Source organism: Leopardus geoffroyi, chromosome D3 (genome assembly GCF_018350155.1).
Source record: "Leopardus geoffroyi isolate Oge1 chromosome D3, O.geoffroyi_Oge1_pat1.0, whole genome shotgun sequence".
NCBI classification, from domain to species: Eukaryota; Metazoa; Chordata; class Mammalia; order Carnivora; family Felidae; genus Leopardus; species Leopardus geoffroyi.
Genome location: NC_059339.1, coordinates 9,784,634 through 9,801,463, shown reverse-complemented (window position 1 = coordinate 9,801,463; position 16,830 = coordinate 9,784,634). Strand labels below are relative to the sequence as shown.

General features: G+C 37.5%; 1 protein-coding gene across 10 annotated transcripts in view; it reads left to right on the top strand.

Moving 5' to 3' along the window:
• TMEM116 (transmembrane protein 116) overlaps positions 1–16,830 on the top strand; it is a 166,131-nt gene that overhangs the window by 24,449 nt on the left and 124,852 nt on the right. For all 10 annotated transcript variants that reach the window (XM_045457007.1, XM_045457003.1, XM_045457004.1 and 7 more), the window contains one exon: positions 2,727–2,858. In XM_045457007.1, the coding sequence (XP_045312963.1) occupies positions 2,727–2,858 (132 nt within the window). The remainder of the gene's footprint in view (positions 1–2,726; positions 2,859–16,830) is intronic.

Here is a 16,830-nt window from a genome sequence, read left to right as displayed (position 1 = left end):
AGGTTAGGCATATTTTCATATATTTATGGCCATTCGGACTTCCTGTTAAGCACCTGTCCAAATCTTTTGCCCATTTTTTTCTATATATATATTTTTTATTTCTTTCTAAGAGGTTTTGTTTTGTTTTGTTTTTGTTTTTCATATTGTTTTGATACTGGTCCTTTGTCAGTTTTATGTGTTGCAAATATTTTCTCCCATTTTGTGTCATGTCTTTTCACTTTCTTTTTCTTAAGTAGGCTCCACACTAGGCATCCCTCTTTTTACTTTCTTTATAGTGTCCTTTGATACATTTTTCTTTTTTTTAAATTTTTTTATAATTTTTTTTAACATTTATTTATTTTTGAGACAGAGAGAGAGCATGAACAGCGTAGGGTCAGAGATAGAGGGAGACACAGAATCTGAAACAGGCTCCAGGCTCTGAGCTGTCAGCACAGAGTCCGACGCGGGGCTCGAACCCACGAACCATGAGATCATGACCTGAGCCGAAGTTGGACACTCAACCGACTGAGCCACCCGGGCGCCCCGATACATTTTTCTTTTTAGCCGGTTGGATTTTTATCCTTTAGAGCCTTTTTGTTTTGTGTAGGAAAACTTTCTGGCCAGAAATTAAAGACATTCTCCTCTGTTATCTAAAAAAAATTTTTTTATGGTTTTTGCCTTTCATATTTAGGTGTTTAATCCAGTTGGAACTTACTTTTTGAGTATGTGAGATAGAAAGTAGGGGTTTGGGGCACCTGGGTGGCTCAGTCAGTTAAGTGTCCAACTCTTGATTTCAGCTTAGGTCATGATCTCATGGTTCATGAGTTCAAGCCCTATGTCGGGCTCTATGCTGTCAATGTGGAGCCTGCTTGGGATTCTCTCTTTCCTTTTCTGTCTCTGCCCCTCCCCTGCTCACGTGCTCACTCTTTCTCTTTCTCAAGAATAAATACATTAAAAAAAAAAAGAAAGTAGGGGTCCAGTTTTATTTGTATCTATATAGATTCCCAGTTGTTCCAACATCATATTTTGAAAACACTATCCTTTCTCCATTGATCCAAAAACCATCTCATGGGGTGTATGGCTGGCTCAGTTGGTAGACTTTGTGACTCTTGATCTCAGGGTTATGAGTTCAAGTCTCTACAGCATTGGGTGTAGAGATTACTATAATAATAATAATAATAATAATAATAATAATAATAATAATAATGATATAAAAGTGTTTTAAAAAGCTATCTCCATCATGTATCAAAAATCTGCATATATGCTTAGATTTGTTTGAGCTCTGTATTCTGTTCCATTTGTCTATTTGTCTATCCTTGTGCTAGTGCCACAGTATCTGCACTCTAGATTTATATTAAATTTTGACGTGTAGGACAAGTCGTCTTTCCCCTTTTTCGTCAAGAATGTCATAGTTATCTTGATAGTTTGTATTTCTGTATCAGATGTAGAGCCAACTTGTCAAGTTCCATGAGAAGATATGTTGAGGTACAACTGAGATTGCATTTAATCTGTATATCAATTTAGGGAGAACCAACATTTTTGTAATTTTCCATCTTAAAATCCATGAGCATGGTATATTTCTTCACTGTTGTAGATCTTCTTTGGTGTCTCTCAATGAACATTTTACAATTTTATCTGTAGGAGAACCAAATGTTTTTTTAGAAAAGTGGGAGTAGGGAGGCGAAAAGGGAAAGGATACTAGAAAGTGACAAAGAGGGGCACCTGGGTGGCTTTGTTGGTTAAGCATCCGACTTCAGCTAAGGTCATGATCTCTGGTTTGTGGGTTTGAGCCCCACATCAGGCTCTGCACTGACAGCTCAGAGCCTGTAGCCTGCTTCAGATTCTGTGTCTTCCTCATTCTCTCTGCCCCTCTCCATGTATGTTCTCTCTTTCTCAAAAATAAATAGATAAAACATTAAAAAAAAGTGACAAAGACAGACTTCACTGAGGGGGACAGAAATTGAGAGACAGCATACACAATTCATACTGGTATTTTTTTCCACTCTGAGTTTTCATTGATGAAATAAGGTGAATAAGGCCTGAGGATCTAATGTGTAGTGTGGTGACTATCGTTGTTATATAATTGAAATTTGCTAAGAGAATAGAACTTAAATGTTCTCACCAAAAAAAAAAAAAAAAAAAAAAAAGGAAATATGTGTGGTGATGGAGATGTTAACTTGGGGAAATGCTTTCACAATGTACACATATATGAACAAAAATCACACTGCATGCTTTAAGTATCTTATAATTTTTCAGTAAAGAATAAGACAAATGTAAATTAAACTTAAGATTTAAAAAACCCTGTTTTTATTTTCTTAAAGTCCTCAACAATATCCCTAAACACTCAGCTGATGATCTCATTTCCTATTGTTAGAAGATGTTGGCTATGCAACTAGAGCACTTTTAATTTTCTATTTGTGGTGTGTCTCCATTGCAGAATTTTTCATCTGTCCATTCTTTCCTTTGACCCTAAATCTGAGGAAGGAATATGTATTCCTTGTGAGGAAGAAGTTCCCATGCTAATCTATCCATGAGTACTCTGATTCCAGGGCATTTGGGATAGTTGCAATTACAGATTCCTTCCTGCCTGGAGTATTCCTTTACACTCTCCACAGTCAGCCAATGGGCAGAGGCCCCAGATAAATGATGCCCACGTTTCTACTAGAAAGGTGTAACACAAAAATAATTGATTGTTACATGCTCTTGGCTACATCATTTATGAAATGAAGCTCTTGTTGCTTTGACAGATAAGGCCACTCTTTTATATGAGCTTTTCTGACCTCCTCCTGGGGATATGCCGGCTCATTGAGGCACTTCTCTATGGAACTTCAGCAGCCAATAAGGACATTGTTTGCTATAACCTGCAAGCAGTTGGACAGGTGAGTGGTACTACACTGTGATTGTATCTTGTAAGACAAGAATACTCATACCTAAGTAAAAAGCAAAGATAGTCCATCTTGGGAAGTAGGACCCCTCTGTTTATTGTTAGACTTTGAAACAATAGCTCTTACTGTTTTCCGTATTAAAAAAAACCCCACTACTTATCATAGAAAATGTGGAAAATTCAGAGAAGCAAAAAGATAATTAAAATCACCCAGACATAATCACTCTTTAATATTTTAGTATAGATCTTTCCAATGTTTTTCTCTGTAGGTATATGCATTTTAAAACAAAAGAAGACATTAATACTTTCTGTAATTTGCTTTTGTCATCCAACATATCCAACATATTGTGAATGTATTTCCATGTAATGAAACATTCTTTAACAGTATCTTTTGAGATTAATGCATGTTTTTTTATTAAAGGAATAGAGTAAACATTGGCTTTGGGAAATATTACAGATCATGATGTTTGGGTTATAGATCTTTCACAGATTTTATCAGTGGATTAACCCACGCAGTACCATCTGTATATATAATGTTTCTTCTGTATTTCTCAGACTTGCTGTATGAAAAAGTAGAGGTTAAAAAGTCTGTACTCATTGCTAGGTATTCCCTTTAGGATTTGTAACTAGAGGGAAAATTTCTTTCAATTTAGTAGGAAATAACATGTAATTGGTGGTATGAAATCCAGGTACTAATATATGTTAACTATCTCATATGAATTTCAGTGTCATAGAAACATACTTTATTCAATCCTCCTAATACATCATAAATAGAGTAACATTGTATTGTTTCCTCAGATAAGGAAATGATATAGTTTTGGAAGTAAAAAAAATCTGCATAGAATTCATGACCTGAGCTGAAATCAAGAGTCAGCCAGTCAACCAACTGAGCCACCCAGCTGCTTCTGAACAACATATATTTAAAGTGTACAATTTGATCTTTTTTATGTATATCCCTGTCAATTCATTACCATAATCAAGATAACAAACATTTCTATTTCCATCACCCCCCAAAATCATTTCAAGTGTATTTTCCTTTACCTCATGGAGCATATGAATAATAATAATAGTTGCTTTTTAAAATACTTGTTGGGTATTTCCAGTATCTGGCTCATTTCTGAGTTGGTGTTTATTGATTGTCTTCTCCCATGATAATGGGTGACAAATTTCTCGTATGTCAAGTAATTTAGGATTTCATCTTGGACATTGTGAATGCTATTTAGCATAGGCTCTTGTGGTTCAAATCTTAGTCTAGTTCTGTAAACTTTATGCTGGTTTTGGGCTGTCATGTGCATGCACATTGTAGGGGTTAGGTTGAGACTTATATGGCATCATACACAGAATTAGGACATCTGCTTTTCTGGCTCTGTCACTTTTGGGATTCCCCCCACACTTTCCTGCCTGAAGGGGGACCTTCTCTGGTGGCCTAGAAGATAGGTTTCTATTAGAGTTTTAGGTTTCTTCATTGAGAAGCATCATGATTGGGGTGCACACTTGAGGAAAAGCTATAAGAAAGCGAGAGAAAAAAAATTTGGAAAGCTCACTTTTGTGAAGTTTACTTCTCCATGTATGACTCCCATGTTTGATTTTGTTTACTTTTCAGAGTCTTCCAGAAGTTGATTTTTATAATTTTCACAGAGTTTTTGTTTGTAATCAATGGGAGGGATGGGCTGTAGAGGGCTAAAACACACTAGCTATTGTGATAAAATATGCATAACATAAAACTTACCATTTTGATCATTGATTTTTTTAAAAATTGCGGTAAAAAACACAGCATAAAATTTACCATCCTGAACATTTAAAAATGTACAGTTCAGTGGTACATTCACATTGTTGTGTAATATCACCTCCATCCATCTCCTGAAATTTTCGTCATTCCAAACTGAAACTCTCTATCTAGTGATTCCACTTCTCTCACCAAGCCCCAACCATTTTACTTTCTCTAGTAGTTTGACCATTCTAGTTACCTCATATCAGTGAAATCATACAATATTTGTCGTTTTGTGTCTAGCTTATGTCACTTAGCCTAATGTCTTCAGTGCTCATCCATGTTGTAGCATGTATCAGAATTCCATTACTTTGTAAGGCTGAATAATATGCTGTTGCATGAATGTACCACATTTTATTTATTTATTCATCCATCAGTGGAACCTTGAGTTGCTTCTTTCTTTTGGCTGTTCTACGTAATATTCCTGTGAACATGGGTATACAAATACATGTTTCAGTCTTTGCTCTTAATTCTTTTGAGTATGTGAAGTAGAATTGCTGGATCAGATGGTAATTCTATGTTTAATTTTTTTTTTTAACTTTTTTTTTTCAACGTTTATTTATTTTTGGGACAGAGAGAGACAGAGCATGAATGGGGGAGGCGCAGAGAGAGAGGGAGACACAGAATCGGAAACAGGCTCCAGGCTCTGAGCCATCAGCCCAGAGCCTGACGCGGGGCTCGAACTCATGGACCGTGAGATCGTGACCTGGCTGAAGTCGGACGCTTAACCGACTGCGCCACCCAGGCGCCCCTCTATGTTTAATTTTTTAAGAACCACTGTATTATGGTGTCATCATTTTATAGTTCCACTGCATAACTGTCCTAATTTCTCCACATCCACATTAACACTTGTTTTCTGGTCTTTCTTTCTTTCTTTCTTTCTTTCTTTAATAGCCATCCTAATGAGAGTAAAGTGGCATATCATTTTGGTTTTGGTGTGTATTTAAAGATTAGTGATATTAATGATGTTAAATATCTTGTCATGTGCTTATTGGCCATTTATATATCTTCTTTGGAGAAATGTCTGTTTAAGTTCTGTGTCCATTTTTAAAATGGGTTTTTTTTTTGTTGAACTATAGGAGTTCTTTATATATAATGAGTATTAACTCTTTATCAAATGTATGATTTGCAAATATTTTCTCCCATTCTCTCATAGGTTGCCTTTTCACTCTGTAGATTGTATCTTTTCATGTGCAGAAAAGTTTAATTTTGATGTAATCCAATTTATTATTTCTTTGCTTCTGTGCTTTTGATGTTTTATTCAAGAAATCATTACCAAGTCCAGCGTCAGGAAGCTTTTGCCCTATGTCTTCTTCTGGGAGTTTTATAGTTTTACCTCTTAGGTTTAGGTCTTTGATCTATTTTGAATACATCTTCGTATATGGTAAGATGAGGGTACGTCTTCATTCGTGTGCACGTGGAAATGACTGTCCTTTCCACATTAAATCATCTTGCCACTCTGCTTTAAAATCTTTTGACTTACACGTGACAGTTTATTCCAGGCTCTCTATTCAGATTCATTAATTCTGTATGTCTTTTTTTTTTTTAAGTTGATTTATTTTGAGAGAGACAGAGCATGAGTTGGGGAGGGATAGAGAGAGGGAGAGAAGGAATCCCAAGCAGGATTCAGTGCTGACACTGTTGGCACAGAGCCCAGTGTGGGGCTTGAACTCACAAAGCCATGAGATCGTGAGCTGAGCCAAAACCAAGAGTTGGATACTTAACTGACTGAGCCACCCAGGCACCCCTATATGTTTGTCTTTAAGCCAGTACCACATTGTTCTGATTACTGTCACTTTATACTAAGTTTTGAAATTAGGAAGTGTCAGTCTACCAACTTTGTTCTTGGGGTTCTTGGGTGACTTAGTTAAGTGTCCGATTCTTTATTTCAGCTCAGGTCATGATCTCATGGTCATGAGGCTGCTCAAAATTCTCTCTCTCCCTCTTCTTCTCCCCCACTCACACGCACACATACTCTCTCTCTCTCTCTCTCAAAGAAAAAAAAGGGGCGCCTGGGTGGCTCAGTCGGTTGAGCGTCTGACTTCGGCTCAGGTCATGATCTCATGGTCCGTGAGTTCGAGCCCCGCGTTGGGCTCTGTGCTGACAGCTCAGAGCCTGAAGTCTGCTTCAGATTCTGTGTCTCCCTCTCTTTCTCACCCTCCCCCGTTCATGCTCTCTTTTTGTCTCAAAAATAAATAAACATTAAAAAAAATTTTTTTTTCAAAGAAAAAAAATGTTAAGATTGTTTTAGCTAAAACAATCTCAGGGCCCCTGGAGTTTACATACGGATTTTAGGATGTATTCTACTGTTCAGTTCAATGTTCTATACATGTTGATTATGTCAGGTTGGTTGGTAATGTTGTTGAGTCCACTAAATTCTTAGTGATTTTCTTTCTACTTATTGTATTCATTACTGAGTGATAGTGATATTTCTGATAATAATTGTGGGTTTGTCTATTTCTCATTCCAGTTCTGTTAGTTTTTGCTTCATGTATTTTGAAGTTCTCTTATAGAGGCATAAAAATTTAAGATTTTTATGCTTTCTTAATTAAATGAACCAGATGTCATGATGAAATGACCTTTATCCTTGGTAATATTCTTTGCTATGAAATCTACTTTTTTCTGATATGTATGTAGTCATTTCACTTTTCTTTTCAATTATCATTAGTATGGTGTATCTTCTTCCTTGTAAATTATAATTATTTATATATTTGTATTTAACATACACTTTTTATAGACAGCATGTATTTAGTTCTTACTATTTTATCCAGTTCAACAGTGTCTGCCTTTTATTTGTGTTTTTTAGGCCACTTACATTTAATTTGATTTATACTGTTGTGTTTGAAGCTATCATTTTGCTGTTTGTTTTCTGTTCTTTGTTCCCTTTTCTTTCTTTTTCTGCCTTTTTTGGATTAATATACTATATCTTATTATTACCTTTTATCTCCTTTATTGGCCTATTAGCTAAAACTTTTTGTTGTGTTACTTTAGTGGTTATGTTACAGGGTTCATAGTACACATTTTAACTTACCATAGTTTAACTTCAAGTGCTATATCTTCTCACATATTGGGTGAGAATCTTACACTAGAATACTTTCATTTCTCCTCTCCTGGCCTTTATGCTATTGTCTCGTATTTTTTTATAGGTATATTATAAAGCCCACAATTATAATTATAATATAAATTATTATATTTGCTCAGTTAATTATCATTAGAGATTTAAGTAGTAAGAAAAAAATCTTTTCTGCTTTTTATTTCCAGTATTCTTCATTCTTTTGTCTAGATTCAGATTTTTGTGTGATACCATTTTTCTTCTGCCTGAAGCAAACTCTTTAACATTTCTTGTGTTGTGAGTCTGCTTTTGTATGTTTGAATGTGTCTGTTTTGCCTTTGTTTCCTTTAAGAAATATGATACTATTATTATCTTTGTTTCTCTGTGCATCTTTTTTTCTCTGGTTGCTTTTAAGATTTTCTATTAAAAATGAACAATTTGGGGCGCCTGGGTGGCGTAGTCGGTTAAGCGTCCGGCTTCAGCCAGGTCACGATCTCGCGGTCCGTGAGTTCAAGCCCCGCGTCAGGCTCTGGGCTGATGGCTCAGAGCCTGGAGCCTGTTTCCGATTCTGTGTCTCCCTCTCTCTCTGCCCCTCCCCCGTTCATGCTCTGTCTCTCTCTGTCCCAAAAATAAATAAACGTTGAAAAAAAAAAATTAAAAAAAAAAAAAATAATAATAATAAAAAAAAAAATGAACAATTTGATCATTACGGGTCTTGGCATCATTTTCCTCATATTTCTTTTTCCTGGGATTAATTAAGTTTTGAATCTATGAGCTTATGGTCTTTGTCAAATTTGGAAAGCTTTTGTCCATTACCTTCAAGTATGTTTTCTGTTTCCCTTTTGCCCACCACTTCCATTACTTTTCAGGGATCCTATTACCTATGTATTAAGCTGCTTAAAGCTTTCCCACAGTTCATTGATGCTTTTTTTAATTTTTGGATTCTTTTTTTGCTTTTTTTTCATTTTGGGTATTTTCTACTGTTACGCCTTAAAATTCATTAGTCATTTCTTCTGTAGTGTTTAATCTGTATATTTTTAAGTTTCATCCATTATAGTTTTTATCTTTGGCATCTCAAATTAGGTCTTTTAAAAAATATCTTTCATGTTTCTACTTATTAAAAATATGGAATACAGGCACCTGGGTGGCTCAGTTGGTTAAGCGTCTGACTCTTGATTTTGGTTCAGGTCATGATCTCACAGTCATGAGATCGAACCCCGTGTGGGGCTCTGCGTTGGCAGTGTGAAGCCGGCTTGGGATTCTCTCTCCTGTTCCTCTCTCTGTGTCCCTCCACCATGCACGCGCATGTGTGCGTTCTCTCTCTCTCTCTCTCTCTCTCTCTCTCTCTCTCAAAATAAAAAAAAGACTCTAATAAAAGGGGGAGGCACCTGGGTGGCTCAGTCAGTTAAGAGTTAGATGACTCTTTTGTTGTTGTTGTTTTAATGTTTATTTTTGAGAGAGAGGAGAGAAGAGAGCACAAGCAGGGGTAGGACAGAGAGAGAGGGAGACACAGAATCTGAAGCAGACTCCAGGCTCTAAGCTGTCAGCACATCATCATGACCTGAACCAAAGTCAAAGGCTCAACTGACTGAGCCAGCCAGGCACCCCATGAATCAGATGATTCTTAATTTTGGCTTGGGTCATGACCTCACAGTTCATGAGTTCAAGCCCCATGTTTATTTATTTTATTTTGAGAGAGAGAGAGAGAGAGAGAGAAGGGGAAGGGCAGAGAGAGAGGGAGAGAGAAAATCCAAAATCTCTGCACTGTCAGTCAGTGTGGAGTCCAAGGTGGGGGTAGAATTCACGAACCATGAGATTATGACCTGAGCTGAAATCAAGAGTTGGACACTTAACTCACTGAGCCACTCAGGTTCCCCTAACTTGGGTCTTTTCTTTAAATTGAGGGCCACAATTCAGATGAAATATTTCAATTGGTCCTTTTATTCAGCTTTAGGAGAGAATGAAATACAAGTATCCCCCACTTCTCAAAAATTTGTGTTAAACCATTTTGCTTTTATGAAAGATCTACATGAATACCTGTTTTTGATAACCAAAAGAAAATAAAGGAAATCCAAAGGAGGAATTTTGCTTTTGTGAAAAAAGGCAAAAAGTGAAAATAGCATTCAGTGTTGTTTTGCAGCAAGCCATTATAGAGGCTGTGTGTACTCCAACCAGAGAGAGTGACACCACCAAGCTCTTTCCCTGGGAATACATTCAGCAGGTCAGCATCAAGCTGCCCTAACTTTGAGCTGTGTATGTGAGCATTTGTGCTTTAATCTCAGTTTGTTTTGTACATCCATTAGCAAGATATGTTCATTAGCAAGGGTATTGGAAGATCTTAAGTGTGCCTGGGAACACTAAAAATTTTTTCCATATAAATTAATGGTAATTATTTCTTCACTTTACACTATTTCAGCTTACAAAAGTTTTCATAGGAACACTGTACGTTGGGTACCAGGTTAAACCTGTAGACCCAAAGTTAGGAGACCTGATTTTTCATTTTGCTGTTGAGAATCCATACGACTTTGAGGAAGTCCTTTGGTTAATATCCTTTGTTTTGTTTTGTTTCTGTAAAATGACCATCATTTTTGCTAATTGAATCTATTTCATAGAAGTTTTTGAAGTATTAAATAAGGTGTACATATTTAAGTAAAATTAAAAGTTCTGTATGAATGTATGCTGGTTTTATGAATTTTTCTGTTTGAGCAAGGGAATTAAGATCATTAAACTAAGTACTGTATCAAGAGTGGTTGCTTCTTCCCAGTCCTGAAAGTAGATTCAATTTATTACTCAGTTTGGAAAGGTTTCAAAAATCTTGTTTTTGGATAGTTTCTTAGGGAGAGAAATTTTTGAAACTTCTGTCTGACAAGAATGGTTGACTGTGCTGATCTGTTAATACATTAGAGCCTCCTTCTCCCAAAATTGGTTTGGAAATAGCCAAGATACTCTAGATGTTTTGGCTAGATACAAGATACTCAGAGCTGGTTAGGAAGGAGAATTGGCTCAGTATAGCTGCAGCACTTTTATGTCATTTCACTGAACTGGAACAGAAGGAATTAGTCATTTATTAAAAGCTCATAGGCCCTGGGGTGCCTGGGTGGCACAGTCAATTAAACCTCTGACTGTTGATCTCAGCTCATGTCAAGATCTTACAGTTTGTGAGTTTGAGCCCCACACTGGGCTCTGCGCTGATGGTGCTTGGGATTCTATCTTTCCTTTTCTGCCCCTTCCTTGCTTGTGCTTGTTCCCTCTCTCTCTCTCTCTCAAAATAAATAAATAAACTTAAAAAAAAATCTCATAGGCCCAAGATAGGTTATGAGAATTAAAAATATGCTCTAACTGTAGAAGCAGTCAAAATAAAGAGAAGAACCAGGTTAAGGGCACCTAGGTGGCTCAGTCAGTTAAGCGTCCAATTTTTCATTTCAGCTCAGGTCATAATCTCATGGTTTGTGAGTTCGAGCCCCACATCTGGCTCCATGCTGACAGCCAGAAGCCTGCTTAGGATTCATTCATATTCTCTCTCTCTCTCTCTCTCTCTCTCTTTCTCTTCGTTCCCCTCCCTGGCTCATTGTCTGTCTGTCTGTCTGTCTGTCTCTCTCTTTCCCTCTCAAAATAAACAAACTTTAAAAATAAAAATAAAAATTGTAGAAATTACCCTGAACTAGAGATTAGGTGATCTTAGCCAATGCCAAACTAGAACTGCATTTTATGTAGTTCAACACCTCTTCTAAGAGTTAAGGTGCTAAGCATACAGCAAGACTCTTGTCTCTGAATTCTCCGTTTTAAAACTAATACCAAAGCCTGAAACTTTTTAAGTCTTGCTTAAATACAGTTTTTCACTAGCCCTAGATAAATATGCAGAGCCATTTTAAAATATAGCCTGTATTGATCTTCTGATAATCCATTTCTGTTGATCTCTTTAACTTGACAGCACATCCAGGCATCCGTTTTATAGAATCAAAGGTTCCTAGAGTTAGTTTCTAAGTCCCTGAAGAGATCACTTTCAGTCTGGTACCATAAGCTAAATTTCTTTTTAGACAAATTAAGATGAGAACATTTTTAAATAGATCTTCAGGGCCGACCTTTACCTTTTCCCTTATTGAGTTAGTAGGAATTATTTTCTATTTTCTCTTGCTTTAGAGCTGGGAATGAGATGTCATAATTGATTATTCTATTATTTTACTGAAAAGATTAAGGAAAATTGTTTCTTTACTCATAATACTCTGACACCAAATGTATTGTTCTGACACCACCGAATTCCCCAACTTCCTAGACACCAACTAGGTGTCCTATGATTTAATTCTGACACCACCTGAAGTTAGCACAGATCCCATAGGTTAAGTGCTCAGTTCCACAAGACTACCCACCACTTCAGAAACAAACTGTAAGTATTGGGTCCCCACATTACCCACACTTCTGTCTGGCTTGGCCATCAGTGGGAGTTCCCATGACCTCCTCCTCAGGTTTGATAATTTGCTATAACAGCTCAGAACTCAAGTGAAATGCTTACATTTACCAGTTTATTATAAAGGATATAATTAAGGATACAGATGAATAGCCAGATCAGCCAGATAAAGAAATACATAAGTCCAAAAGGGTCCTGAGTGCAAGAGCTTCTGTCCCTGTGGAGTTGGGGTGTGCCACCATCCTAGTACATGAATATATTCATCAGCCCAGAAGCTGAGTCCTGTAGTTTTTATGGAGGCTTCATCATGTAGGCATGACCATTTTTTTTTAAATGTTTATTTATTTATTTATTTTTGAGAGAGAGAGAGAGAGAGAGAGCACAAGTGGGGGAGGGACAGAGAGAGAGGGAGACACAGAATTTGAAGTAGGCTCCAGGCTCTGAGCTGTCAGCGCAGAGCCTTATGCAGGATTCAATCCTACCAACCATGAGATCATGACCTGATCTGAAGTTGGATGCTTAACCGACTGAACCACCCAGGCAACCCTTGCATGATCAATTATTAATTGGACCTTTAGCCCCTCTCCTCACCCTAGGGGATGGAGGCGGGTAGGGCTAAAACTTGTAAGCCTCAAGTCATGGTTTGATCTCCCTGGCAACCAGTCTCTATCCTAAAGCTATCCAGGAGCTCACTAAGAATCACCTTATTAGAACAAAAATGCTCCTATGACCCAGGAAATTTCAAGGGATTTAAGAGCTCTGTTTAAGATGCTTCTTCTATCACTGCCATCACTCAGGAAATTCCAAGGGTTTTGGGAGCTCTGTGTCAGGAACCTGGGGGCAGATACCAAACATGTATTTATTATGTCACAAGAACAAACCCAAACTTGACTCTTTTTTTTCTTTCTCTCTCCATGTTACTAGCGCATCTTGGTACCTAGTTTAATACTTTTTAGGGACCTGGAGACTAAGACAGAAATACATACTTTCCTTAAAAATGGAACATTTTCATTTTTTAGTTTTTCTACATTAAAATTTTTTATAATTTATAAAATAAATACATGTCCTTAATAAAAATTAAAATACATGTTTTTTGTATACATAGGGTATACAAGTGAAAAGTAAAAGTTTACCTCTCTTTTCTACCCCTGATTTTCACAGTTCTTCCACTTCAGGTTAAATATCTCTACTTTTCCAAATTCTCCTCTAGCTGGTTCTTGAGAAAAAAAATTGGGAGTGGGAGAAGGTGGGGCACTCCTTATTTGCACGAACAGATGAAGAGGTCCTAGATTTTCCAAGAGTCATAGTAAGGAAAGGATTAGTCACCTGATCTAAATAAATAAGATATACAACTTCCTGAATCTAGATTTCCAGTTTCATTCTTTGAGCAGGGAGACGCTTTTAGAAAAAATCCTTATGAAAACTGATACCAAGATTTTTAGAACATAGTAGTTATTTCCACGGAAGCAGAATGAAAGAAAATGGACTTGGGCAGTAGTAGGAAAAAAAATTAGTTTGGGTAGAAACCTTAAGGATAATTATGCAGGAATAAATCATTAGGATCAGTTTGGTGTTTCCCCATCAAATGTGGTAAAATTTTCATCTATGTGAAAAGGATTTGCTACTTTTTACGAAGGCCAGGTGATCGACGAGATAAGTGGTTCAGTGGCTTTAGACTTAAGGATTTTACAGATGAGTAAAACTAAAGAGAGATGTGTGAGTTGTCATACTGTTGCTAACCTTCTATTTTTGCTAAATTAAGAATACTTTAAAACAACTACTACTACTTAATTTTATAAAAGAAATAACAATTCATACTAAAAAAACTAGGCAAAATATTATCTCCAACTAGAGGACGGACTCTTTAAATTAGTAGATTTAGCCATATGAAAAGATTTATATCACCTGTGTTTTTCTCAGTATTTCTTAGGCCAATGACTATTTTGTCAGGGATCAGCATTAATTTCTAAACTAGCATTTGGAAATTATTGTACTATATAGGATTTCAAAGTCCTTTCCAGGTTTAGGATGTTAAAGCTTTAAGGACACGAGGATTTTTTGTTTTGTTTTGAGCTTTTCCTTCTCTACTGGGGTGAGTGTGGAATGCATGCTAGAGTCAATATTCATCTCTTATAATATTACTTGATTATGTTCCTGCAGTTACTGAGTTCCTGCCTGATTTAGATAATGAAAAGAGTAGGAGACCCAGAGCTGGTCAGGGGTGAGAACTGGCTCAGTAAAGCTCTGGCACATTTATGTGTCTTCAGTGAACTGGAACAGAAGAAATCAATCATTTACCAAGAGCTAGTCATTTGTTCTGGAACTTACCTGAGAAGCAAAGTGAGTTTGAGAATTAGGCCATCAGAAATGTATTTCATTCTTTGATTAATGAATTGAGGGGCGCCTGGGTGGCGCAGTCGGTTAAGCGTCCGACTTCAGCCAGGTCACGATCTCGCGGTCCGTGAGTTCGAGCCCCGCGTCAGGCTCTGGGCTGATGGCTCAGAGCCTGGAGCCTGTTTCCAATTCTGTGTCTCCCTCTCTCTCTGCCCCTCCCCCGTTCATGCTCTGTCTCTCTCTGTCCCAAAAATAAATAAACGTTGAAAAAAAATTTTTTTTTAAATAAATTGAGATATGGGACTTTCCAAGTGCTGTGTGTATGTGTGTGTGTGTGTGTGTGTGTGTGTGTGTGTGTGTGTGTGTGAACTCTGCCAGCCAATAGATAGATATCAGAGTGCCAGAACAACATTGGAATCAGAAGGCTTTGTCTAGCCTACAGCATCTGGCTCTGAAAGATGGAATCTGATCTGTAGCCCAAGATGCTGAGAATTTTTAATTCTGTTAGATGATTAGATATTTACCAAAAGGATTAATTTGGTTGTGTATGATTGTCCTCCAGATCAATCCTGGGATCAGGAACAAATTCCATGCTTTTTCTGGAAGGGTCTAGGAGTATTGCTGTACAGAGTATCTCTGTACAGTTTATCAGAGATAACTGCTTTGGAGAAATAAGGGAAAAATGACAATGCCAGACACTGCCCCAGTCTGCTTCCCTATTTACTCTTGGCTATCCTAGTGTTTATTTTGACACAGGTTGAAGGGTCAGCAGTCATCATTTCCCAGTGAATGAACCAAGTTTCATTTCCTAGAAGAATATGCTTGTCAGGGACTTTATACCAGTTTGGATTGCAAATGACATGAAGTTTGTGGCTTGGAGTTAAAACATAGAGCTTGGAGTCAAAAATATCTGGGTTTAAATCCCAGCTCTGGTATCTGTTAACTGTGTGATTTTTAAGCAAGTTAACTTCTCTTTTCTTTTAAAAAAATTTTTTAATGTTTGTTTATTTTTGAGAGAGAGAGAGAGACAGAGCACGAGCAGGGGAGGGGCAGAGAGAGAGGGAGACACAGAATGCAAAACAGGCTCCAGGCTCTGAGCTGTCAGCACAAAGCCCGATATGGGGCTTGAACTCACAAATCTCAAGATCATGACCTGAGCTTAACCGACAGAGCCACCCAGGCACCCCAGCAAATTAACTTTTCTAAGTCTTTGTTTTCCCATGTAAGATAGGAATAAGGATAGGATTATCAGGGTTGTCATGAAGATTAAATTAAGTAACAAATGCAAAGTTCTTGCCCATAGAATATTACTGTTCTTATTGTCATTATCTTTGGAGGTAAAACAGGATATCTCCTTATCTCCTTAAGAACAGAATTTACCTGCAGTCCTTGTGTTTCCACCCCATACTTACTGATCTATTACTTTCTGAATTTGTCTGGTAGGAAGCAGTCTATGAAACAAATTCTTTTATCTAAGATTAGACTTCATGGTATTTGCTTGTTAATATATTCTCACTGCCTTTCTGAACTTTTGGACTTAGCTTGCCTAACTCCAAGACCTAAATTGTACAGTGGTTGGGCTTTTATATAACATTATTATTGTGATTTTTAGGGTCTTTTACTGGTTTAAATATAAAAGGAGCTCAAATAAACTTTTGCTAATTGATAGCTGACCTCCCTGGATTTAATTCTATGCTTAGAGGCACTAAGGCCTTTTCCATGGGTAGATTTCTGATGCTAGCCCACTTTGGCTAGCATTTACCTCTTTTAGCTGTGGTGTACTAACCAACATCTGATTAATGCCATGGCACCATGTCTGATCTGTGACAGGGCAGATTTGTGTCATGACACATCCCCTTGTTAGGGGTAAGTATTCTTTTTTTTTTTTTTTTTTAATTTTTTAAATGTTTATTTATATTAGAGAGAGAGTGACAGAGCCTGAGCAGGGGGAAGGGTAGAGAGAGCCGGAGACAGAATCTGAAGCAGGCTGCAGGCTCTGAGCTGTAAGCACAGAGCCCGAAGCAGGGCTTGAATTCACAAGCTGTGAGATCATGACCTGAGCCAAAGTCAGACAGATGGTTAGCCAACTGAGCTACCCAGGCACCCCAAGGTAAGTATTCGTAACAACAATAGCAAAAATCCCTTGTACCCCAGCTGCATGGAATAGAAATAGCTTTATCTGGGGCGCCTGTGTGGCGCAGTCGGTTAAGCGTCCGACTTCAGCTCAGGTCACGATCTTGCAGTCCGTGAGTTCGAGCCCCGCATCAGGCTCTGGGCTGATGGCTCAGAGCCTGGAGCCTGTTTCCGATTCTGTGTGTCTCCCTCTCTCTCTGCCCCTCCCCCATTCATGCTCTGTCTCTCTCTGTCCCAAAAATAAATAAACGTTAAAAAAAAAAAAAAAAGAAATA